At 39.2% G+C, this 26,232-nt stretch overlaps 1 protein-coding gene across 50 annotated transcripts in view; it reads left to right on the forward strand.

Annotated features, from left to right (window-relative positions):
* EPB41 (erythrocyte membrane protein band 4.1) overlaps positions 1-26,232 on the forward strand; it is a 206,427-nt gene that overhangs the window by 142,993 nt on the left and 37,202 nt on the right. For 24 of the 50 annotated variants that reach the window (XM_038377825.2, XM_043506173.1, XM_043506178.1 and 21 more), the window contains 5 exons: positions 1,107-1,163; positions 1,279-1,320; positions 2,154-2,216; positions 5,296-5,475; positions 7,323-7,373. In XM_038377825.2, coding sequence (XP_038233753.1) covers positions 1,107-1,163; positions 1,279-1,320; positions 2,154-2,216; positions 5,296-5,475; positions 7,323-7,373 — 393 coding nt within the window. Of the gene's footprint in view, positions 1-1,106; positions 1,164-1,278; positions 1,321-2,153; positions 2,217-5,295; positions 5,476-7,322; positions 7,374-7,749; positions 10,041-21,039; positions 22,564-25,455; positions 25,589-26,232 lie in introns of those variants that run through there. The other 26 variants (XM_038377828.2, XM_038377830.2, XM_038377829.2 and 23 more) reach the window with 11 other exon arrangements.

The following is a 26,232-nucleotide window of genomic DNA, read 5'->3' on the forward strand; positions in this document are numbered from 1 at the left end:
CATGGGTTAATCACTTGTTTCTTTATCCTTGCATATATAACTATTTTTGCCTTGTGGCAACCAGTCTTTGTGATGTTTCCTGTATTTGTACTTTATCCCATTTCAACATTCTTCCTGCATTGTGGTGGTGGTATTGCTATTTCAACAGGCCCATCAAGGTAATCTTTCCAAAGTTACTTCAGTGATAGGCTAGCAGGAGGTGCAGTTTTATTTGAACGATTCTTGGTCCTTATCCTGCTTATCAAATGTAAGCATGCCACCTCTGTTACAGTCTGGATTGCCTAGGTGAATTGGATGAATTGAATTCCTTTTAACTTTAAAAAGTTTTGAAAATATTGGTTCTTAGCTCTACAGTTATGGGGAATGGAAGACTCAGATCCAGTGCTATTGGTAGGTCAATTGGCCGACAAATGTAAATACATACTTATAGACGTGTATGGCCTGTTTCAGAGTAGCAGCCGTGTTAGTCTGTATTCGCAAAAAGAAAAGGAGTACTTGTGGCACCTTAGAGACTAACAAATTTATTTGAGCATTAGCTTTTGTGAGCTACAGCTCTCTTCAAGCATCTGATGAAGTGAGCTGTAGCTCACGAAAGCTTATGCTCAAATAAATTTTTTAGTCTCTAAGGTGCCACAAGTACTCCTTTTCTTTTGTATGGCTTGTGTTATACAGGGGGTCAGACTAGATGATCACCATGAAAGAACATTCTTTTTTTTGTCTTTGAAAAGTTGTGTATATATTAATTTGAACATGTCACTTTTGACAGTGATCTCATTGGGGTATCAAATTGTAGATAATCTTTGGAAACATTGGCTTACAAATACTCTTAAAACAAAGCCTATCTTTGGTGGAACTATTAAATAAATGCTCTTTGGGGTCTTTTAAAACACTGGTGTCAGTTTTACTTTCAGTTTTAGAAACGTGATGTTGAACTAACAAATTGCCACTGTTAGTTTTGTTAACCCTCTTCAAAAGACTGCATGTTGATTCCTGCATGTTGACATATTTCAAAACCAACTTAATATTTCAGCTGTGTTTTGAAACTAAGTGGTTTCCAAAAATCTACTAACAGGAAATGTTTTTACCACTTTATTTCTTAAATGTAGGTGGGGAAAACACACATGGAGGTCACATTGCCTACCACAAATGGTGACCAGCCCCAGGTTTGTGCTGATAATTATCAGTTAGGTTTTTCACATTTTTTTAAAAAGATTGTAAAATGAAGGTTCAACATAACTAAATGAACCAACATTTTTTGTTTTTATCACTGCAAAACAGAAGCCTGCAGAAAAAGAGGAAGATCCGATAAGAATGAGGAAGGTTAGCCATTTTACATTTTCACCAAGCAAAATTGCCATATCACTCATGCATACTTAATATATTTAAAAAGACAGTGCTCCAATTTCTTCATGTGCTTTGATTTTTTAATCTGCGAGTATGTTTGTTTTCAAAACAGTTCATCTTTTTGTCAATCTGAGATTGTTAAAGAACTTCTTAGTGAGAAACGTATTCTGTTTCAAATATGAATTGTGTTTCACAGTTCTGTACAGAAATAAAGCTAGTAACAAGCACAAGAAAATTGTACATTGAATGTTCCAGGAAATGCAAAAACTTAAGCATTTATAGTTTTATGGGGTACTTGACAGGGAAGATATGTAAAACTGAAGGTATTTCAAGTATATTAATTTTAGTACACATTTTAATAAAAGGCTTTTTAAAGGCTTGGAAGCATTGGAAAAACTACACGTACAATACATTTAATGCAGCACCATACACACTTCATTATCAAGAAGTTGAAAATGTCTTAACCTTTGCAAGTCTTCCATAGAAAATGTTGAACACGTATTTGCTGAGAACAGGATGCCTTTGTTGTAGCAATGCAAATAAGCCAATGAAACTCTGGGAACTGTCTCTTTAAATTAAACTCATTACATTATTCCATTGTTCATGAGCAAGGTCCTCCATTTCTTGGTGGTGACTGTTCCTACACATGTTCTTGTGGTTTTATGGCCCATCCCATATTGGCACAATGCTGTGCTCCAAACATTTATTTAACCTTTTTTATTTGCCAATTTGCGATTCCCGCAAGAACAACATTTTAATTTTTTGTGCTTTTTTCTTTTTTTTGTTCCCCCTTTCTTTCATTTTCACAGAAAAGATCAAAGAAACTAGATGGTGAAAACATTTATATCAGGCATAGCAATTTAATGTTGGAGGTTTGTATGAACTTGATGCTTATTTCAGTTGCGTTTGCCTGGACCTTCTGCATTCTTTGCTGAACTCTTTTTCCTTCCTCGTCTCTGCTGAATTTGTTTTTGCATGCTGTTGCATGAAGACTTTTTTAAAAAATACGCTTTTGCATGTCAGCAATAAACATGATGATGTGCTGTCATTTTTCCTACCTTTTTTGGTTTTCATTCTTTCATACTTACCAGAAAAATATATGATTGGGATAGTCCTGTGCTATATCTGTTTCTAGCATCCTAGTGACTTTATAGCATGTTTTTTCCCTTCAGTCCACAAATAGGAATCTCTGCACTGGTACTCAGAATAACATAAATCACACAGGATGCAAGTATAGAGAGAGAGAGAGAGAGAGAGAGAGTGTCTCTCTCTCTTTCCCCCCTTGACTGGGCTAAGGAGAAAAAAAGAGAATGGAAGCAAGGATGAATCACAATTGAGAACTGAAAATGAGACTGACAGTAAAGCCGCAAGCTGTATAAACTACACAGCAATCTTGTTCAGTATTCTTCAGGAGGGCTCATGACACTATTGCTTGCTCACAGTAATGTTAGATGAGGCCTTTTTTACTTTCCAGAGAACTGCCAATAGAATTTACCATCATTGTTGCTGTAATTTTTCTCTAACCACTTTCCCGCTCTAATGTATTCTAGGGAACATAGAGTTCTCCTACATTGGAACAACCCAGTAGCAAGTCCCCTGGTGTCTGATGTAATTACTAACCCTAGGAAAGTGTGTCCTTGAATGCACTTCAGTATGCTACTGCTCAGCTGTCAGTTGCCATGTATTCTGAAGGTGCAAGGGTGTGTTCTGTCATTTCATGCACAGGTGTAGATCTTGGATAGTCTGGTTTATGCACTGAAACTTAAAATTTAGAGGGCTCCCACGCAAACAAGATCTCGAAGACTGGAACGTTCCAATCATATATTTATACATTGTTACAGAAGACACTTTGTGGCTTCTGGTACTGACTCTTTCTGTGTGTTGTGTTTCTATTAACGATTACAGCTTCAGCAGCTGATAGGGGTTTACTCAGCAGTTTTTGAAAATGAAATGTACTAACTGCCTTTTTTCAAATCTTAATTTAAAGCTTTGTGGCTTTTGGTTTCTGACTGCTACAATTTGAAGCTTTTGGACATCAGTAAAATGGTCAACAGGAGTCATCTACAGTCAGAGTGCAATTGTTTAGGCCATGCATAAGCTAATTGTTTATCTATTCTCAATGAAAATTTGTCTTTCTTAAATGGCTTTTTCCTGCTAGTGTGGTACTTGGCTCTGGCACATGTATTGTGTGCTCCAGTGCGCTTCATTTTGCCCCAGCCTCCTCAACCTCTTACTGTCGTCACCTGCCACCCGAAACACTTTTGTTACAGGTATTCACAGACCCTCAGCTAGAAATGGGCGACCAAAAAGGTTGCGTTGCCTGTTGTTTCTTCCTTTTTATTCTGTGTATTTGGCAGATGAGATTAAATCCAGCAGACTGGCTGAGTGTAGGAAAAAGTTCTAGAAAATGTTCCTGAACTGTTTTTATTGAAAACTCTTACTGCTTCAGATCTTGAACTTCTGTGCTTCATAAATTTATAAAAAAGGGGAATAGGAAAAATGTGTAATTATTAGAGTGCTTTGCTCATTAAAAGATGCGTACAAGAGCAATTCAAACGTCTGTGGGATACATCTTGCTAACTTTAGCTTCCACGTTAATACTGTTCTGGCAGGGGAAGTGCAATTGTGAACAAAATGCTTCTTACCAGGGGCAGGCTAAACAAGGGGAGTGATCTCTGTGTTTTTTCAGTTTAGAATCGGTGGCAGGGCTCCTCTGCATGAGTTGCTGATTGCAGCTTCTGAGCTTACCATGGAGTCTTCAACAGTCTTGTTCATGCTTTTTCTAACTAGCAGGCACTGATTTCATGTTTTCATGTGGGACAAAAGATAAAACTATTGGTTCCCCATGGATACGCCAAAAGAGAGAGCTATATTGATTAAGCACGCTTTTATCCCACTAGCTGAAGGCAGTCTGTCTTTGGTAAGCGTGCAGGGTCACGGGACTGGGAGACCAGACAACAGAGTAGCCTCTTTTGACAGGTATTAATTTAAAGCAAATGCAAGCAATCTAGTCTTGCGTAAAAAAGTGACTTAATAGGTTGAAAAACAATTGAATGTATAGAGAATGGAATTTGCAAAATCAGATTTGCCAATGACTCTGTTTTGCTTGGTTTTTGCACTGTCTTGAAATGTCTTTGTTTAACTTAAGCCTATTTTATTCAAAAGGCTTTGTTTTAAACAAACTCTGTTTTTACTTGCAAGGCGAGGCTGTTTTTGAATGAGTTGGTTGAATAATGGACTTGTGTTGTAGTCTGTGCATTTATGCTGTAACCTGGCATCACAGAATAAAGAGTTAGCATTTTCCATACCCTTATCATTTTAGCTTGGGTGCTCTGGTTACTCTGACATAATGTAGATGCTCAGTTAGTTTTAGGAGTCATTTTCTCATCTCACATTTTGTTCACTAGTGTGAAACCACCTGTATAGTTTCTGGAAGGAATGAGGTGTGAGCAAAGAAGGTTATGAAGTTGCTTTTTTAAAGATAACTTCATCTGGGAGGGGAAGAAGTGGAAACTAGAAACAGACTCTTAAAAATGTTAACAGCATCTCTGAGCTTCCCTTAAATATTCAGGGTTAATGGAAGGAAAACATGCAGTGAAGGGTATGAAATCAAATTGTCAGGGTTCTTTTAGTTCTCTATATTGATATTTTAAATCCTCTTTAGGTGAAAATTCAGGTGTTTAGACTATAATCTCTTTTGCTAAAGTAAAACATGACTAATGTCAGGTGTCACTGCTAGAGGGGCAGACATCTTCCACATAATTAAAATTTGTACCTCAATCTGAGGTTAGAATAAAGGGGAGGAGAATATTCCCTTGTATGTTTACAGAGTGAGCACAGCTAATGGAAATTGGGAACAACTTTGAGTGCAGCTTGCTATCTGGCAGCACAGGCAATTTTAGATGGCCTCTTTTTATGTGCATCTTCATTTGATTTTTTTTTAAATCATAGGAACTAGATAAAACTCAAGAAGAAATAAAGAAACATCATGCTAACATCAGTGAGCTGAAGAAGAACTTTATGGAGTCCGTCCCCGAGTCCCAGCCTAGTGAATGGGATAAGCGCCTGTCTACTCACTCCCCCTTCAGAACATTTAACGTCAATGGGCAGGTCCCCACCGGAGTGGAAGGAGTGAGTACTTACTGAAAATGTGGTATTGACTGATTTTATATTGTAGCAACTAAATACTGACGTTAAATGAACATCTTTACATAGTTGAGGACTAAAGTTGGCTCATCTTGTATTTCTGGTCGGGGACATTTCAGATGTCTTTTTTGGTGGGTTTTAAGAACAGCATTGTTGCTGAGTGTATTCTTTTTTTTTTTTTAAAGCTTAAATCACAATTCTTATGTGATACAGTATAAAACAATATTGGAGCTTCCTATCTGGCGTTGTAGCAACATTGCTGCAACTTGAACTTTGTTTTCTTGCTATCAGTTTCAGCATTACAAGAGCACAGACTTAAATAGTTATGTTGGGATCTGATTTATTCAAAATACAGGTGGGGGCAAATCTTACCTTCCAAAATGGAAAATGTCAAAATTGATGTGGATTGTAATTTTAAATTTTAGCTTCAAGGATATTATCACAAGCCATGGAGGGAAAAAAATTTATGTATTTTGGATGGTGTCTCTAAGAACCAAAAGTTACAAGGCTTGATAAGCTGGAGAGGAATCTTGTTAAGAGAATTTTGTATGTAACTAGGCCCTGATCTTGCGTCAGGATCTGCCCACGTGTACTCATATTCCAGTGAGATGTCTTACTAACATCAGTGGGTCTCCTCACAGGCACTGCGGTATACAAGGGGTTGAGCCCTGACTTGGTAGAAACATAATTGCTTTTTAGGGAAGTGTTATCCATATTTGTAGCAGTTCTGCACATTCATAGGCCTCTTGTTTAGTTGCATAACATAAGAATGTTACTACTTTTCAATACAAGTAAGCTGGAGAAGCCAAGAGATCAGTCAGTCTGCTGTCTGGTCTCTTCCTTACCCGTAGTCAGTATCTTACTGGGATGGGCCCTGTCATATTACTACTGCTGTTACTTAACACATAATTAAAGCTCCTAGATCAAACTAATTACAATTTCTTGAACAATGATGGTTATTTGCCTTAAAGGGAGGGAGTGAAATCTTAGCTCCATTGAAATCAATGCCAAAACTTGCACTGGTTTCAGTAGGCACAGGATTTCACCATAGATCCGCCCCTCTCGCCTCGCCTCCAACTGCTGTGTAGACTGTTTTTGAGCTGTAGCTCATGAAAGCTTATGCTCAAATAAATTTGTTAGTCTCTAAGGTGCCACAAGTACTCCTTTTCTTTCTGCGAATACAGACTAACACGGCTGCTACTCTGAAACCTGTTTTTCTTTGCTTGACTTTTAAACCATGCAAGTGTGGAAATTTTAACATGGAATAATCTGGGGGGAGGAGGAGGAAGTTGCCAATTAATTTATTAACACATGAAGCCACTTTACAGTTTGATTACTGAACTTTATTTTAAGAAGCCTTTCTGCAGGATGCTTTCCAGTAGAGATGGTGCAGGGGTCTCCACCCGTAAGAGTATTTCACAAATGGGAATAGTATGTGCTTACCAATCTGCAATTGCAGTGGTTTGCTAGCAATTCTTGAACACTGTACTAAGGGTGGTGTCAGCCCTATGTGCATCACTTCACTGATACCTGTCTCTGGAAGTTCCACCACCTGTGACATGATCCTTCTGAAAATGGCATTTCAGTGAAGGTGATTTATGATCATAACATGACACCTGCAAGAAGGCACATGGATAGTGTTTTAGTTTGCCTTCACGTCATTATCAAATGTATAAGGAAGATAAATTTGAATGTAATATAATTCTTTTTGCTGATGTACCATTATACTATTGTTGCAAAAATCATGGCATTCTATATGGGTTTATCTTTCTACTATTCCTGTATCTTACATTACAAGACAACTGAACTTTACACACTTTGTGTATGTCCAGGTCAAGAAAGCCACTATCCTATCCTCTGAAAGACGGGTTGGTGGGCCAGAGGTAAAGCTGCTGTTATGACATGTGCTTCTGAACCAGAAATTTGCTATTGTAATGGCACTAAGCAAAAACTCAACAGCAGCTGCTGAGTAACATATTTTTTTTTTTGGCAACATTAACTCACAACCTCCTGACCTAACACCTTAAAGGATTTGCACTGCTGCAGCTTTTGCAGCTTTCAATTTGCTTATTTCAGCGCATGGCTGGTTGAAAAGCTGCATGAAGATGTAACCGTATATTCGGAAAGAAAAACTATTATGAAAGTTTAACAGTACCCTGTTCTTTTTATGTTGTCTTCCTTTCCTTTCTTTTCCGTTTTATTTTTTGTTTTAATAATCATGTTACTCTTGCATTTTATTTTATTTCTTTTGCTGCCCAGTCCCCCAGCTACTTTCTCCCTGATACTCATCACTTAAGGGTGTGCAAAGAACCAGTCCCAAAATATAAGACTGATCAAAGGAGGTTGGATCAACTGAGAGAGCTTAGGGCCAAATTTTTTCTTTAGTAGATGTACCGGGGTTGACCATGCTTGGCCAGCTGAAAGGATGGAAAGCATTTATTGAATAAACTGCAATAAAATTTTCCCAAACGTTTTTCACAAGTGCTAAAGCATTTTTATGATACTGTGTTCATTATAATTTCACATTCTTTAGATTGTGAAGACTCAGATGCACTAAAATGTAAAACAAAAGTCAGGGAGTTTGGAATGTTACTACTAAAAACATTCATATTCGATACTCCTGATTTCTAAGGGATTGAATATTTTGCATTCATAACTACAGTATCATTTTGAAAAAAGTGGAAATTTTGATACTATCTTCATTTGCAAAATTTTCAAAACTTTCAAAACAAGATTTTATCATCTGCATTAAAATCTAGATGTCAAACCTTATGAACTAATGTCACTTTTAGGGCCAGTATAGTACAGGAAGTTATAAAAGACTGCATTTTTTATACTACCATTTCTATTTGTAATACAACAACATTAACTTTTCTCAACAATTTCAATTGTGGAACACTTAAGTGCTAGATTTTAAATTATCCTTCTCTCAATGGGAAATTGTGAACACGCATGAACATGGCCCTAAGATTAGTGGATTTTATGGAGATGGTCATATTCAGAAGCTAAGCTAGAGGATATTACTGAAGTGCTTCTATCCTGATTGAGCCTCCATAGAATTTGTCCTTTACAGCAGTCCTTTTTGTCCTTTACTTGCCAATTTAGTAATAAAATATTGATCAGAGCCTCTGGAAGACCTGTCCTAACACTTTGTACATCCCTAAGTACCATTTTGAGCACTTCCCATCTGTCATTTTTGTTCATCTCTCTGTCTTTCTTGATCTTCTACCACGAAAGCAGACACAGGAACGTCCTCTGTTAGTACAGGATGAAGACAAAATAAAAAAGCAGATGTCTACTGAGACAGCATTGCCCCAGCAAGCAAAAGAAGACATTCTTCCAAAGGTTTCTATTCCAATTCCTGAGGAGCAGAAATCACTCAAAAAGTGCCACCTGTACTCTAGTACTTTTCCTTCTCTGCACATTCCCTTTATGATGTCCCTTTTTGTGATCCTTGCACTAACTGTGTGGTGGTTGGTCTTTCTGTGATTGGAAACAGGGTGCCTAATTGAAACCTCATGACCACAGCTCTTGAATTGTTGACTGCATCTTCTACTGTGTCTTCTATGTGTTGCGTTCTGATCTCCATAGTTCATTGTCCTATGAACGCTCTGCAACTATGTTTTTGATCATAATATTTTACTTGGTACAGTGTATGATTTGGGATTCTAAAGGAGTGGCAATGGGTTGCCAGACCTGCAGTAATGCACTGAAATTTGAGCCCTGGTGATCCATAGACTAAATTTTAAAAAGCATGTTACCCATTGAGTATCTATGTGAAAGTCTTTAGCACTGAAGTGGACATGCTGACGGTGGCTATTTTGCTTCTGTACACTTCAAAGACTTCTTGCACAGCAGTTCATGAAAAGACTTGATTGAAGATTACTCTTATTCTTAAACCCAGCACTTGTGTACATTTATAGTGTTTATGGTGGGGAAAATTCTGTCTCAAATATTTATTCAAAAGACTTAAGATAATTCACAACACTGTACAGAGTCTGATCCATAACCACTCCTTTTCTAAGAAAACAGTATTAGCATACAAATAGCTTTTTTCTTTAATTTAAAAAAGGCTTGGTGTCAGTGACTGTTTTAGGGATAATTCCTATATGTACATAGGGACAGATTACTTCAACTGTCCCCTTTATAGAAGATCCTTTTCAGATCTTACTACTGTCTTTGCACGAGCATCACTGCTTACCTTTCATAGCTGAACTCTCCTCTGAATGAAAATACTGTCTAACTTTTCTTTTGGGGGGAAAAAAACCCTCATTAAAAGCAGTACTTATTTATTGTAAGGTTAAATTAATGTTTCCTGAATTTGACTCCATTGGTGCACTGTAGATATATGTTCTTTCAATTTGTGTTGAACTCACTGAAGTGTGTGTACTAATGGTCATATAAATGGAAGTAACATGCTGTTAAATACACATCCTGTGTCTGCATGTTGACTAATAGTATTGTTGTTAAGTTTATCAAAACATGTAAAAGAACAGTATGTCCAGATCATAATTGTAGTGTTAAGACAAATATTATTTTGACTTCTTTAACAAAACCTTTGCATGCGGCTTATTTTTTGTAGCACTTTTGTATATATCTGGATTATTTGGTTTAAATGATCTATAATTAAGTTTAAACTTGACTGTATTGTTAATGATCTGGTTGTACGAGAGCCAAGATTTGATGTTCAGCTGGGCTGAGCAGACCTGGCTCAGAAAGTAGAGGTAAGATGGGACTCTTTCTCGTGGGCAGTTGCTTCTCAGTATATATTAGTCAGGGGACAGAGATGAGCCAACCCACTTGTTTCCCATTGTAATTTGCATTCTATTGCTTTCTCTAGCGTATGGGTGTAGAAATAATATTGCTGAGACCTGCCATCGGTATTCACGCTAAGGGTCTATAAAAGAATGGAAGACACTTGGATGAAAGGGACTAAAATCTGTCTATATTTTTCTTTATAGATCTATGTACACAATGTTATTTTAGAAAGTTCATGTGTAAGTATACATGAGGGTGGGTGTGCACATGTGCGTATGTACTGGGAAAAGAAAGGAGACAAATCTATTATGAGAGTGCATGGAATTGTGCACTTGTTCTCCAGTAGGAGGATAATAGTGAACCTTCAAATATCTCATCTGCATCTCTATTTACGCTCATAAGTGTGTATATTGAGGCTCTCTGAACAGTCTCTCAGAATTTTAGCCAGGAAGAATCTAGTTAGTGAGTGAAACATCAGTTTTGTTTTGAATCTCATGAGAATGTTCATGATTTTGGCCAGTACTGCTTGAATACTTATGAGTTCACATTAGCGCTCCCATTTGTGCCCTCAGGATTTTGCTTTGTGTCAATACTAGTTTAATTGAAAAGCATCATACCCTTTTAGTACCATAATCATAAACTTCCTATTAAAAACAAATTGGAACATTGTATTGATGCCAAACAGTATATACTGAAACAATAATAGGCAGTTTTTCCTTTGTAACTATTTAAAAACATTAAAACTAAATTAAGCATTAAAGGTAACATTGATATGCATCCACAGACTAAGGGGAAATGCCACTTCAAAAGAATCATGCACTGGATGGATCTAAAGAATAAGGCTCAGTAGACAAATGAATGGAGAACCCCGATAGTAGGTCTCGTCGTGAAATTTAGGAGGATTCCCCTGAGGAAATGGGAGGAAAGAGCAGTGGGGAAGCTGGAATTTAGATCAGTGGGTCAAAAGCTAAAGAGAGAACCTGAAATGGGAGCAGGGTGTTGAACGCTTCTGGTATATTAGTTCTTACCAGAATTGCTGTGGAAGAATTGGAAAGGACAAGACGTTAAAACTGAGACCCCAGGCTACTTAAAAATAAGTTTGCTTTCCACAGCACATAATCTCGGAAGTGAGGAGTAGTTGTACCTTCACTCCCAGGCGTTAACTATTCTTGTACCCCCAAACCACTATAACTAGAAAAAAATACCACTATGTTTAAAGAGCCATAGACCTGAGATTAATATGGTGCTATTGAAGACAGTTGGACTTGAGGCAAATCAACTTCTCACAAGACTACTTTAGAAACTCCTGTTTAAAAAAAAAAGAGAGAGAGAGAGAGAGAGAATATACCCTGAAATAATTATAATAAATATCAATCATCACAAGGCCGTGATTTCTACAGCCATATCTGCCTTGTCAAAAGGAACTAGGAAGGTGCATTCTTTGGGATCTTACCTAGAAAGATTTGAATGTAGTGTTCAAAAGATCTATCGCTCTAGGACAAGAAGAGTTTACATCCTTTTGTTCTATTCAGGTTGTCTCTGAACTTCCTAAATAAAACAATCTCTTGATCAAGTTAACTTTGAAATGAGACTGGTTTCTATCAGTAAAAGACATTTGAACTGTATACAGATTCTGAGAGAGCCACACACAATGTTTTTCAGCACTTAATTACTATCTCTGAAGAGGACCTGAAGAAATTGAACAAGCTATTAATATCTTTTTAGCAATGTAGAGATCAGCTTATCATCCAATCACATTGTGAAGGTGCATGTCTTACATTAGATTAGATCTATACCTTCCAAACAAGTCTGTTTCTCACAGAAATACCTGGTAAATACTGCATTACTTTCAAGCACCCTTAGGATGTGGTCTTGTCCACATTTAAAAATTCATGGAGCCTTAACCTAGTATCCTAGAGTTGGCCGTTATGTTCACTTCCTGTAAGCCGCCATCTTTCTGATCTGCTTTTTGAGTGAAGGAAAATCAAGGAAGAGACTTAAAATTTTGCCTTCACTATGTATGAGGACTTCCCCTTTTCTTCTCTTCTCTTAGACTGGAGAGTCTTATGCTTCTTGGACTTCTAGATGGAGAGTAATTATAGTGTCAGAGACTGAAATTTTGTCCAGTCAAAATTGCAATGGATCTCTTGAAAATGTGTGTAAGTAGGTCTTCTGTGCTACATCTTCACCTATCCTGGAGAGAGACTCCCACCTCTTTGTTTGCTTACAGGGCATATTTAAGTACAGTATTACCACAAAACCACCTTTTCTGGTAAGGACAGTAAAATCTCACTTGCATATCTGTTCAGTATTTCAAGGTCCCTTTCAGCCCTGTATTTCTGTGATTCTATATTGCATTACATACATAATAAATCGTATACACTTGGCTATGCTTTTTGTCTTTCTGTGCTTTCCTTAAGGTCAACTTAAGATGCAGCATTGAAATAAAAACATTATATGAATAATACACATTTGTGTATATATTGTGGTAAATCCAGGACAAACAGCTACAAAAGGGGGGGGGGTAGTAATTAGTCTCCAGGGGATTAAAAGGCCCCTCCCTATCCACTGAGGAGAGAGAACCACAGGGCAATAAGGTTCAGCTGGAAAAGCGTTTGCTAGGGAACTAGTTAGGTTCAACTGAGTCCAACTACCTGGGACCTTTTTAAACCCCCCTCTGGGTGGTAGGAGTGCAAGAGTGAGAGGAGCAGGGAAGCTGCCAGTAGGCTGTTTGCAGCAAGACACCAAACCTTCCCAGTAGGGAGGCTGCACTCGCTCCCCGGAAGGGAAGGAAAACAAGCACAAGGGACTGACTGAGGAGAGGAGTAGCAGGACCCTGGGCCACCTATAAGGATTCGCCTTGCCCCAAACCTGAGTCTCCAAGGCTAAAAAGGACTGAGGCGAACAAGGTATTTTGCCACAATATAAAGAGTTCTGTATGCTTAATGTAGTACAAAATGTCAGTTTTAAATAGCTTACAAGGAGATATTTTTTCCTTTTATGTCTATTGCTAGCAGAGATAGTTTAACAGTATGATTTACTGTTTCTGGAACTGAGATGTTCTTAAAAGGTGCTACAAGAGGAGTTGTTACCTTACAACTACATATGTAATTTCTGATGTCAGGCTGATTAGGTGCAGAATAAGGTGTTTCACACTATACCTTAGTTTAAAGGTAGATGTCACAGAGCTTTCATGAAGAAATATGGAAAAAATTTATCTTGCTCTATCCCCACTTCAGAGGACAAGATGCAGTGGAGTGCCCACAAACCATGTAGCCTACTGGCCAGTTGTTACCATGCCAGTGTCATACATTAATTCGTGGCAGTGCTGATCTTGTTGTCATTCTTTGTATTTGGCCAATGGTGTAATTGAGGTCTGTTGCACTGATGGTGAATATTTGAAAAGGTTGTGAATATTTGCTACTTGAGCAAACATGTCAGCAAGATGCATAAACTGTAACCTTGCCTAGGTTTATGTGAAGAAGGCTGCATTCTTGCACGTAATCCTTGATGACCTGTTACAACTCAGGATGTTTCAGCAGCACCTAGATACTGGTCACTAGGTGATTTATAAATACCTAAATAGATAGAGGCTACTAACAGTATTAATATGAATTAGTCTTAATTATTTTCTAGTGTTTTTCATTCTAATATCTTTGACTATCACACCAAGATTTTGTTTAACTAAGACTTTTGGGTGCTCTGTGTGGTTATGTAAAATTGGGGGTGCACATTCCAGTTAGAGGAAGAAATAAGAGACTTCTCTTCAAGGCTTCAGTCCCCTGTAGTCTTTGGGTTGTGAAGTTCAAAACTCAAGAATAAATTAGTTGATTGTATATATAATCTATGCACTTAAATAGAAGTAGTTTTAAATTCTGTGAATCTTAATTTATTTTTATTATGTTATCATTGCTAAACTCCCTTGTGGTGTGAAATGCAAAATAGTCTCTTGGTCTTACCCACATTTTCTTTTAAAAGTTATCAGCACTTTGAAGCAGGGAGGTGGGTTTGAGTTCCCCGGTGGCTGTCTGTTTCAGCCCCAGGCATCGTTGGGGACTTTTTTTACTAACTATGAAGCTAACATTTTGAAACTTGCACAGAGATTTTTTTCCTCAACTCAGGACTTATTGAAATTCAGATTAAATGATGAAGATAAAATATATTAAAATAGATAAGTGGTACTGGATATAATTTGTTTTTTAAAAACCTGTATTATTTACATTTTAATTGGAGACACTCAGATGAGGTCTATTAGCAAAGGACCAGTAACATCCTTACCTATTTAGTACACTTTTCATTTTTAAAAGGTTGTTCACGTTGTATGTCTTATAGTGCTTCAGTGTACCTTCTGTCATTGTATTTGGTGCCACAGGCTATAAGTCTCATGAGGCAGCATCGTTCCTTTGTACTGTGGTGCACAAAGATTTAATGGTACCAGCAAGTGCTGTGAGATCTTAAACTGATCTCTTGACCAGTACTAATGTCAAAAATTAGCAGGATAATTTGAGTATTATCAGTTGGATGTTCTCTTGGAATACAGAAGTAGATTTTCCGGTGCTGGTTCCTATGTGTATTCCACACATGGGTATACATGTGCAGCATGCTACCAAGTCTGGAGATTCTTAGTCTGGTCACTCAGACATGCACAGTTGCTCTCCTTGTGCACCAGACTGAGGACATAAGAGGCTGTGTGGGCTCAGGCTCTGTAGTTCCTTTTTACTGCCGCATGGCCTGAGTCAGAATCCTGTGTCCACAGATTTCTTCAGTTTTTTTTATCAGCCTGTAAATAGTTTTAATATTTAGCATGGTTAAAGCTTTAATATTGTATAGTTTTGCTTAGTTTCTTCCATTTCTTGGAGTCTCTCCTCATGCACTGGTACTGTGCATCTCTTGTCCTTGCTCGTCTGTGAATCATGGGCATCAATGTTGTCTCCACTGTCTGGATTAGACGTATATCTAAGCAAAGAGCAGCATTTGCTGTTTGTTCCCCCACGAACACATGAAGCATGTGAGCGTCAGTTGGGGAAACGCATTACGGAGAGGGCCATGAGACCTCACTCTGTTCCAGGCCAGAGAGACACTCTCCTCCCCATCCCAATGCATCAGTGTCAACCAACAAGCAGCACCCCTCTGAGCACATGCTCACGACTGGAGCCTAGAACTCCTAAGCCCAAGGAATCCTTCTCCAGGGCTTTGCACAAGGAAAAGGCACTCTTAGTTACAAGGACAGATCCCCATTCAGGTCTGCTTCTAAAAGAGACCCCCCCCACCTCCCGACTCTTTCCAGCCTTCATGTGTGGCTCCTAAGGGCTCAGGACTGCTTAAGACTCCCAGGCAGGAGGGTAAAGCATGAAAGAGGATCTATCAGTACCGTCACTGGTTCCAACTGCTAAACATACAGACCGCTGTTCACTGGCTCCATATAAGCGTGCTGCACCTGACTCTTCAGCAGTATCAGCCCACCATTCTAAAGTCCTTTCACTTTCAACATCTTGGGACATACTGGAACTCTCAGTCACAGCTACTGGACAACCCAGAACTCCAGGACATGTAGAGACACCTATACCTCACTGGAGCATATCTTCCTCCTTTTATCCTCAGTCCCCACTCCTTTTGAGCCTGGTCCTCTGGAGAGACATTCCCACAGCAGAGGAAGAAACTACTTTGACAGTATGGGAAACCTCCGGCATAAGTGTTCACCCTCTAGTACCAACAGTCCCACTGGTGGAGCAAGAGCAAGTCGCCTACTTGGACAAATCAGATGTTCTGGTCAGCCCATCAACCCCTCATAGATTAATCTTGACAGGGAATTGATGAGATCCAGATGACCTCCTCCCAGATATGACTATTCCAGGGACTGCTGGTACCTTATGCAGGGGGTCCCCCTCAACTGGGTCCCGTGGAACCCATATGGCAGACATCTCAGTTCTGTCCACAAGCCCTACCACACTACTTCCACACAGCATCTATTGGATCCATTGCAGTACAAGGGGGAAGTGATCCAAATCCACAGGTACTGATGGTATTGACAAGGATCTCATCCTCTTCACTGGATGAAGCAAATGCTCCATCTTCACCATCTCTGCCAGATGACCATAGGCAGTATCAGGAGCTCCTGCAGATGAATGACCTCCAGATCCCACTGGAAGACAACCAAGTTACCCAGCCATCAGCTCCTTGATATCCTGCAACCTACAGGTCTCAGCAAAGTGGCTCTCCTAGTAAACAAGGCTATCATGGAACTAGCCAGGGTCAACTGGCATACCCAAGCCTCCTGCACCCCCACACTTAAGAGACAAGGCACCATTTTGTCCCAGACAAAGGCGCTGAATTTCTTTTCATGCACCCAGAGCCCAACTTCATGCAGGCAGCCACAGAAAGAGAAGATTACAACACCATAAGGCCACCCTGGCTGACAAAAGGTTGGCCCTTTTGGGAAGAAACATATTCTCATCTATGAACCTGTAGTTCCATATCGCTAACTGTAAGGCTTTGTTAGTGAAATACAATTTTAATTACTTCAGACTGGCAGATTTTAAGGACAACCTTTCCCCTAGAGGACAGAGCCCAATTTCAAACCTTAATTGAGGAAGGCAGGCTAGTAGCAAAAACATCCCTGCAAGCCACAGCGGATGCGGCATCTAGAGGGTAAGCCACTGGTATAATTATGAGGTGTGAGTCTTGGCTTCACTCTTTGGGGTTCCCCAGGGAGGTGCAGAATACCATAGAGAACTTACCATTTGACAAGTCAGACGTATTCCGTGAGAAAACTTTTGAGTCCCTGCATGTGTTGAAAGACAGATTGACCCTCTGATTCCTGGGAACTTGCACTTTGGCCCTAAAGAGATTAGTCTTGTTCTATACACCTGCCTCTGGTGCTGTTCCCTCCACAATCATTCTACCATCAGGATTTGGCTGAATCTTCACACAAGCAACTAAAGTTCAAAGACCTTAATTTTCATTCCCTTTGGTACCATAACATCCACCCTCCCAGGAAGGGCTACTTTTGATGTCTGTCAAGAACCACCTGCCTTTATTGATGCCAACCACTTATATCCCTACCCCTATCTTTGGGGGCTGTCTCACACTTTTTGCCCACAGTTAGGACTCTGTTATGACAGACAAGTGGGTTCTAGAAATCATCCACCATGGTTACTCCATCAAATTTTTCTTTCTCCCTTCCCCACTCAAACTCCTTCCTGATCCCTCTCCAGGGACCACTCTCTCAGTTCTGCCAGGAGGCAAATTCTCTTCTCTAATGACAGGCAATAGAACGAGTGTCATCTCAGTATCAAGGCAGAGGGTTCTATTCCCCATAGTTCCTAGTCCCCAAAAAAGACAGAGAATGGACTTTCGACAACAGAACATCTTTATTCAAAAGTCAAAATTCAGCTTGGTTACATGAGCATTAATGATCCCCTCTCTACAGGAGGAAATGTGATTCACAGCTGTCGAGTTGAAGAATGCCTATTTTCATGTGGATATTTATCCATCCCACAGAAAATGTATCCGGATCCTGGTAGGTCAGGAACACTACTAGTTCAGAGTCTTTCCCTTTGGACTAGCAGCTGTACCCAAGCTATTCATGCATGTATTCTCATTGATGGCAGCCCAAATGAAATGCCATGGCTATGTAATCTTCCCATACTTGGACAACTGGCTCCTAACAGATCGTTCCAACTATTAGGTCAGATCAGCGACTTTGTTTCTGCTATCTTTTAGAAGCGTGGAGTAGGAAAGACTCCACTTGGAAATGCGACCTAGCTAAATGAGGAGAGACTTCTTCACCTGGGATGGCACAGTTAGTCTTCCTCAGAACCTGCAGATATCCCAGTCATTTTAGATTATCTCCAGTCTTTGAAGAATTTGGGTCTTTCCATTAGCTCGCTGCGGGTTCATCTCAGCAGACAGTGCCTGCCTTTCTTCTTCAGTATATAAGCATTCCATTTTTACTCACCCAACAATAATTAGATTCCTAAAGGGCCTAGTCAGGACCTTCCCACCAGTGGCCAAGCCTACACCTCAATGGCATCTTAATCTCATCCTGTCAATACTTATCTGGCAACCATTTGAACCTTTGGCCACAAGCTCCATGTCCCACCTTTCCATAAAGGTTGCAGTTTTAATTGCTTTTAGTTTGGCCAGGAGGGAGGGAGAGAGAGAGAGGAACACTCATGGCTGACCTACTATACACCATTTTTCACGAGAAGAAAGGTTTCCCTTCGCCTTTTTCTTAAATTGCTTCCTAAAGTAATTTCTGAATTCCATCTAAACCAATCTTTCCACTTATTGATTTTCTTCCCGAAACCCAGTGCTTCTGTTGATGTCAAATGAGTCCTTGCAGTATACCTGCAAAGGACCAAACCAGTCAGAAAATCACCAACATTGTCACTATAAGAGAGAGGTCATGAAGACAAGTAGTATCTTCTCTGAGAATCTCTAAATGGATTTCTGGTTGCGTATTCCTCCCCAGGAAGGGGTAAGGGTCCACTCCACAGCATCTCTCCAGGAAGTACCAGTACTGGATATATGCGGAGTGGTTACTTGGAGCTCCATCCACACATTGACAAAAGGTTACAGGCTATTTCAGGCCTCTTCTGCACGTGCGGCTGTAGGGACTCCATTTCTTCAAGCATTTTTACGGACTGCATTCTCATACACTTCTCTAGTCTGCATACTGCTTATAAGTCACCCATGGGTGGAATACACATAGGGACCAGCACTTGAAGACGAAATAGAGATTACTTACCTGTAACTGGAAGTTTTTTGAGATGTGGTCCCTATCTGTATTCCACTACCCACTCTTCTTCCCCCTGCTTTGGATCTTATCTGATTCATGATGAGAAGAGGATCTAGAAAGGCATCAGTTGGCACTACTCTTATGTCCTTAGTCTGGAGCATGAGGAGAGCCATTGTGCAGGTGTATGGACACTGCTTACTTGGAATCTCCAGACTTGGGTGCACGGTGCAGATGCATACCCACACGTGGAATACACATAGGAACAACACATCTCATAGAACTTCCAGTTACAGGTAAGTAATCTCTGTTTATGCACCAGACCAGTTCTTCTGCAGACTTCTTATTCCTTATTTCCCCATTTGGTTTGTGAAGGGTATAGTGAGGAATAGCAAGCAATGGGGTTTGGACATGATCAAAGGGCAAGTAGAAAAAGGGAGACTGATTTTCTTACACCCTGTGTGACTTCACTGGAGTTATTCCTGATTCTCACCAGAGTGAAATCAGAATCTGTTCACATTCTATACTTCTGAGCTTGTCAAGAAGATTATCAGTGATATAAAGTGTGTTAATTTATGTAAGGGTTAGTAACTTTTCACTGTATAAATTATACCACTAGCCTCATTGATTTGTGTGTGTGTGTGAGACAGTAGATAAAAACAGAGTATAGATAATAGACATATTCCAATAGATAGATAGAAGGAAAAATACTTTTTAGAAAAGCTCAATGAAAGGAGGGAAGGGTAGTTTATTTAGAACCCAGTTTGGTCTCCATTTAGAGTACTGGTGACCCAGGAGATCTAGACAGATACACATTCACTTATAGGAGTGTTTCTCAGTTATGGAGCTGTGGGACAGATTAGGACTTTTGAGCTATGTTCCTTGACAAGTACCCAATATTAGGAATGTGCATCCTGATGAACTCTGTGTCTGTGCCACTCAATGTCTGTAATTTTATACCAGTGGTACATGGTATAGTTAAGTCAGTGCATGGGGACTACAATAAGATTTTTTTTTTTTTTTTAAAACTAAAAAGCTCTCTTTTGGAACACTTTTTTCTTTTGTATTTTTCTCAGATTATTTGCTTTGTAAATATGTACATTTATTGTTAATAAATGTTGTTGCAAATCTGAACCCTCTTTCTATTATTCTGTTAACAAAACAGGAAGTATTCCCGCATTACAACCTATTTGGACTAACACACACTCTTGTCTGGGTGAGCCCTTTATGCCAAACCTGTTACAATGCAGTCTTGTACAAAAAGTGGATCTATAATCCATTTTTTTGGTGTACTTTATTTTACAGCTAACCACTAACTAGTGCAGGGTTCACTAGCACCACTAAAGTGAATGGTCCCACTAGGTTGCCATTATAGGCCCCATTCACTGCCATATAATACAGCCATAATAATTTGTTGAGACTAAAGCTCATGAAGCCCATAGCTTTAAAAAATCATTTGGCACTATCTCAGTTGCTCAATGCAAGTAACACATTTCTTAGAACTCGCTACTAAGATTGAATGTAAACAAACGAGTTTGGAAAAGCTACAGTAGTTGCATCTGTTCTGCAGCCAGCATGGGAAACATTCTTTCCTAACTTAAAGCTGCAGGGAACTTTGCTGGCCAGTGATTCTAATGGTATTGAAATGTTTTTTAACATTTGGGGTTTTTTACATGACAGTTGTTTTGTGGTGTCATCAGTCATGTGAATTCATTGCACAGTACCTGGAAAAATGTGGTTTCAGGCAAAGAATTTTATGCTCATTTAAAAAAAAAAAAAAAACAACCTTCCATTAGTACCTGTCAGGGTTTGGGGAGCACTGACTTCCCTAACTAACCAACTTTGATTTCCCCCACTCACACCAACATTCTCCCCCCCCCCCCCCCCGGCTCATGCAATAAAATTGTGGCCTTGTTTCAGCAATGGGCTTACTTTGAAGTTGACTGAAATTATACGTAAGGCTTATCCCTACATGAAGAGTCATTTTATAAATTAACTAGAGTACATTTTCTTTAAACCACCTCTTCAGTTCTGAGTTTGTTCTCCTTATCCAGATCATTGTTTCATTTTGGAGTTGTATGCTGCTTCATATCATGCAGAAAGTGAGACTGGACTGTGACTAAGCAATGCAAGATCCTGTGACGGGATATACAAACAAGGGGTTAAGGAACTACTCTGGGGTCAGCTAGTCCTGCCCCACCATACCATTAGGAAATGGACCAACTGGAGGAGGAGTTAAAAGGCAGGAGAAAAGCTCACTTGGTGGCAGACCAGGAAAGAGAGCAGACCTGCAGCTTCAGCAGAGAAGAGCAGAGGGGAAGCAGAATCTCTCCCTAAACTGCTTAAAGGTCCCTGAGGGAAGGGAGGGACCCTCTTCAGAGAGAGCCTGAGACGGAAACATCCCTCTCCTATGAACTCTGGGTTGTGTGAGTTCCCTTCATTTTGTTTGGACTGCCCCAGCCTGAGCCCTAGGACTGATCTGGCCCAGGAGGGAGGGCCATACCATGGAAGGAGGCAGTTGCGGCCCTGAGAAAAAGGAAGCTCTCATGTTATCCGCAACCACTGAAAGGTGCCTTATAGTGAACACACCACCTTAACCCAGATGGCAACCTTGGGACAATTGCAGGGTGATGAAAGGAAGTGGCCCTGCCAGGGCAGCTTTAAGCACCCCTGAGTGTCAGATCACTGATAGTCCACAAAGGGCCCTGTGTGGGAGCCTGGTGGACTAGGAGGGCCCAGGCTCCCCTACCAGTCACTGGCCTAAGCCCTGACCACTAGATCTGATGCTCCCCTATCAACCACCCCCTGAACAAAGACCCTCACATATCCTCACTGCTTCTCTGCTTGATTGGAACCTGCACAGAATCTTATTGACTTCATTGGAGCTCTGCATGAGCACAGGCTCTGCCCACATGGAGCAGCTTTCAGATCTGAGGCTTTAATGATGTCTGGAGATGGAATCAGGGAAATGAAGCCACAAAAAAAATATTAACTCTCCTCAGTTTTAATATCTGACTGTGTTTCTAGTATATTTTCAGTTGCAGCTGCTAAACTGACTGAATGCAGTGTTCATTTCCAAAGGCAGTTGATACCCCGTGGAAGGAGTATTAGAACAGCAAATGTGCAACCTCTCACACCAGCAATACTATATCCTGGGCTGTGGCCTTCCAGAACAGAGTTCTATAAAGATAGAGGGAAGTGTGCCCTGGAATAGTTTAACTTGGCAAATTACTTTATTAATAAAATAACTGGGGTATTGATCTTTCAAGTTGTGAAGCAACTGAAATTCCCTTTGATGCATTGGGAATTGATGCATCTTGCAGGATTTGGATCTGTATTCAGTACAATATTGTTTGAAATTACGAGACCGGCTAATCATCAGAATATTATTGTCAGTTAATTGGCGATCTAAAAACCAATCCAAAATATGCAACCTCACAGCTGATGGCCATAAATAAAAGCTAGCTTTTGCTGTCCTAGGTGTAAAGCCTTAACTTTCCTTGTCTTGGGAAATCGGGAAGCTATATAATGTGTAAAAAGGTGTTGTAAATTAAAGATATCTATTTACTGCTTTATAATATTCTTTGCTCGAGTGCTTCTGACAGCTTTGTTGAGGTTGAGAACATTCATCAGTTGATCTATGGAATTCTTACTGGTGAGTGTAGTTCATTGATTTTGCAATGTCCTCTATTTAATGGCTAATTGTGCATCTGTAGGCATTTACATCGATTTTGTTTGCTTATGCATACACTTGTATCTTGGGGATAACCTAATAACAAATGCAAGTATTTGACACTGATAATTCCATACTAAATAAAAAGTTGATTAGAAAGATTAGCTAGTTAGAATTTGTAAATTTCATTCAGTTCTGTTTGTAGGGGATTGTTTCAAGTTGGCATTGTTAATATTATCATCCTAAATGTTTATCAGATACATTCGGAAACTGGCAGTTTTGGTGACTTAACAACTACTTTAGACACTCCCTCCACAGTTCTCTCATATGGTAAGGTAATTGAAAGTTTTTACGAGAAAGTCAGCACCGTCTCTGTGAAAAAGTGCTCTATGCAAGCACTGCTCTTAATGAGGGAGGATACAGAGTAGGAAAACTTGACAGCTAAGCATGAGCAACTGGCTGAATGTTGGGACGGTGGGTAAGAAACAGCCTTCATATATTTGCTGCTAAAAAGTACCGTTAAAAAGCAGTAATATATTAAATCACTAAAAATTTCTGTGGTGTTTGGTATCAGCCACACAATTAGTCTGTTATTAATTTATCCCGTATTTGAATTGCTGGTTTTAGTGTCACTTTTTTTTTTACTGTAACTTTAAGTAAATGTAGTGGTGTCCTCAGTATTTTTCAGCATCAAGTGCACTGTGATTGGGGTTTCCCAGGATGATTGTTTTAATTGCATTCATTTTTGTTCTGAGGAGATGGGGAAATGCATCTTGTCCTGTACTCTTCCTGCACTGTTATGGCTTATGCAAAATAGTGCCATTAGTTTTTTATTGCAAGTCACCATTGGAAACTAATGGGTTGATTTGTCAGAATTGCTAATCACCCTCCACGTCTGCTGATTTAAGTCAAAGTTGAGAGGCTGTAGCAGCTCTGAAAATCAGGCTTTTAATCGTCCTAAAAAAACAGGGAGTGCCTTTGCATTTGCAAATTAAAAAACATCTTGATGAGATCAGATGTCCAAATTCCCAATTTATCTTTATAAACAGAAGATCTATTCTCGCCTGCATGTAGACTGTATTTCTAAACAGGAACAAGCACAGGCGTATTTGTATAAAAAAAGTCTGTGTGTATAAATAGGTAGAAATAGCTTTTAATTAGTCTCCCTTGGTGTATTGCTGGAACAGGAAGGGAAGAACAAAGCACTTCTGGTCAATTGATCTTATCATGAGTTGGTTCCAGTTTTTTAATTTGCATGTTGATGTTTATTTCAGGATGTTGCTTTATTGAAAACCAATATATCTTTATTGTAGATTTCATTTTGAGTGCTGATATTTTTATATACACTCACAATGAAAGTTACATTTACTTGCAGAATATTTTTCTGTTCTTATAAGATCTTAAATACAGTTCCAATTTTCTCTTTTCTCTGTTGCTTTCTTCATGGGATTTCATTTTTCCCTACTGTTCAGCTTAATCTCACAGTTGATGTTTAAGCAAATTGTGCTTCTAGAGTGTATTCCATAGAAGTTGCTGCTCCTACTGAAGATCCAGGATCGGGCCCCTAGTTTGCAAAACTTTGTCATGTATAACAAAGTTATACTTGGTAGGCTGACAGTACGCTAAACAAGCACTTAAAATGAGATTAACACATGGGCAGAAAAAGCTGACAATTTTCGTTGTCCCCCAAAATGTGAAAGGTAGTTGCAATATACTGCCTTACATTAAACAGTAGTTCTAAATTGGCATTACTGAGGGGTGTGTGTATGTGTGTAGATATATGTAAAAGCAATATTTTCAATCAGAAATAAGTTTATGCATATCATCTATCTTGGTAGTCCTTATTTTTAGTCACCTCTGCATGTGTTTCCCAAGTTAAAATTCAAAGAATTTACAGGAAACACAAATTATTAATAAGAAGCAACTTGTGATTTATCTTATCCATAACATTAGAGTGTAGAGATCTAGAATTGAGCAATCATTTCACACCAACAAAGTGAAAATAAGTGTTAACTTGTCCTTAAATAAAAAATAATCATAGTTCCTAAAACAGATTTGTGCTGGCCCATCAAATGGGAGCCATTAAATCAGGGATGTCAGACTTCCGACCCACTTGATACATTGATCTCGACCCTATGGCAGATTCAGCTCCCACTGAATGCAAGCTTTAATTTAAAACAAAGACGATAGTTCTTGTGGTTGCTAAGAAAACCTTTTGAATGTAAATCAACGTGATGATGTCTTCTGATCATCTTAATGGTAACTTTTGAGGCTTAGTGGTAACACTTATGGGGCAAGATTTTCCAAAAGTTGAGGTAGGCAGTTGTGAATGCAATATGCACATGTATTTGTATGTTCTATTTGTGTACATTTTACCACAACTAACCATGCAAATTACCAATTAAATAAAGAGAAGAATTAGCTTAATGAGCTGCATCATTTGGGGCTTTTCCCCTGCCCTCATTGAGTGACACTGAATGCATCTGTAACTTAATAACTGTAGTAAAATTGTAATTACTATGTAAGGCTGCTTATTGTATCCTCTGTTTTTATGTTAATAATAGATTGTCAGTGGAAGAAATGCTCTGACTCTAGGATAGGATAAGACCCAAGTTTTTGGTCACAGCCCATAATTAAAATGGAACTCAGTCCTCTATGAGTTTGACATGAGTTTGTGTATTAAATATTTTTCCTGTACTCACTGGGCATTTGGGAAAACAGATGATTTTGTGCAAGTTTTGTCTTGTGCGTGTTTTAACTCTTGTCTTCTCTTCTGTCACTGTTCCTTTTCTTCAAGTTCTGGCTAGAGGGCTCCCAGAGATGTAAGAAGACCTAGTTGAGAACTTGCTAACAAGAGCAGAATGGAAGGCAGAATAGCTCCAGCCTTAGTTAAATCCTCTGGCTTGGCACAGTCTTCCAAAGTACCTCAGGTGCTACAGACACACTTGCTTTCTTCTAGGGAGGCTGTATTGGTTTATTACATGTCTTTTCTACAATGTACTGTTGCTAATACTAATTATATTGTAACTTTAAGAGGGTTGATATTGTAAGGGTTTCTGTGCTCAGACTGTTACTATTACAACAAGGTATGGTACATGTGTTTCAATAGTTTTGGACAAATCGTACTGCAATATGCAGTTGTTAATCTGTTTTGGGAATAAACCTAATTGCGTATTCAACCACAATGTGGTCAGTAGACATTATCTTGACTATCTGGCTTTCCAGTGTAGAGCTATAGCTTACTTCCACGATTCCTGAGCTAAACAAGGAGTATGTTCATTTTTTGTGTAAGTCAGTTGATCTGGTTGTCTACTCTAGAATAATGATTACTTTATGCTGAGTAAGGATACATCATAATTCCTGGGTGAGCCAATGGTTTCTTTCAGTTTGGGAGCCTCTTGATAATTGAATCAGTTGACTACAGGACTGTCTTCTTTCAATAAGATTATCAACAGCATCACGTATTAGTTATCCTAGATCAATGGTTCTCAATTCAAGGGCCACTTGCAGCCCGATTAACATACAAGCTGCAGCCCATGTGACAGCCTTAGGGCTATACAAGTAGTATATATAT

The sequence above is a fragment of the Dermochelys coriacea genome, chromosome 19, assembly GCF_009764565.3.
Source record: "Dermochelys coriacea isolate rDerCor1 chromosome 19, rDerCor1.pri.v4, whole genome shotgun sequence".
Taxonomy (NCBI): domain Eukaryota; kingdom Metazoa; phylum Chordata; order Testudines; family Dermochelyidae; genus Dermochelys; species Dermochelys coriacea.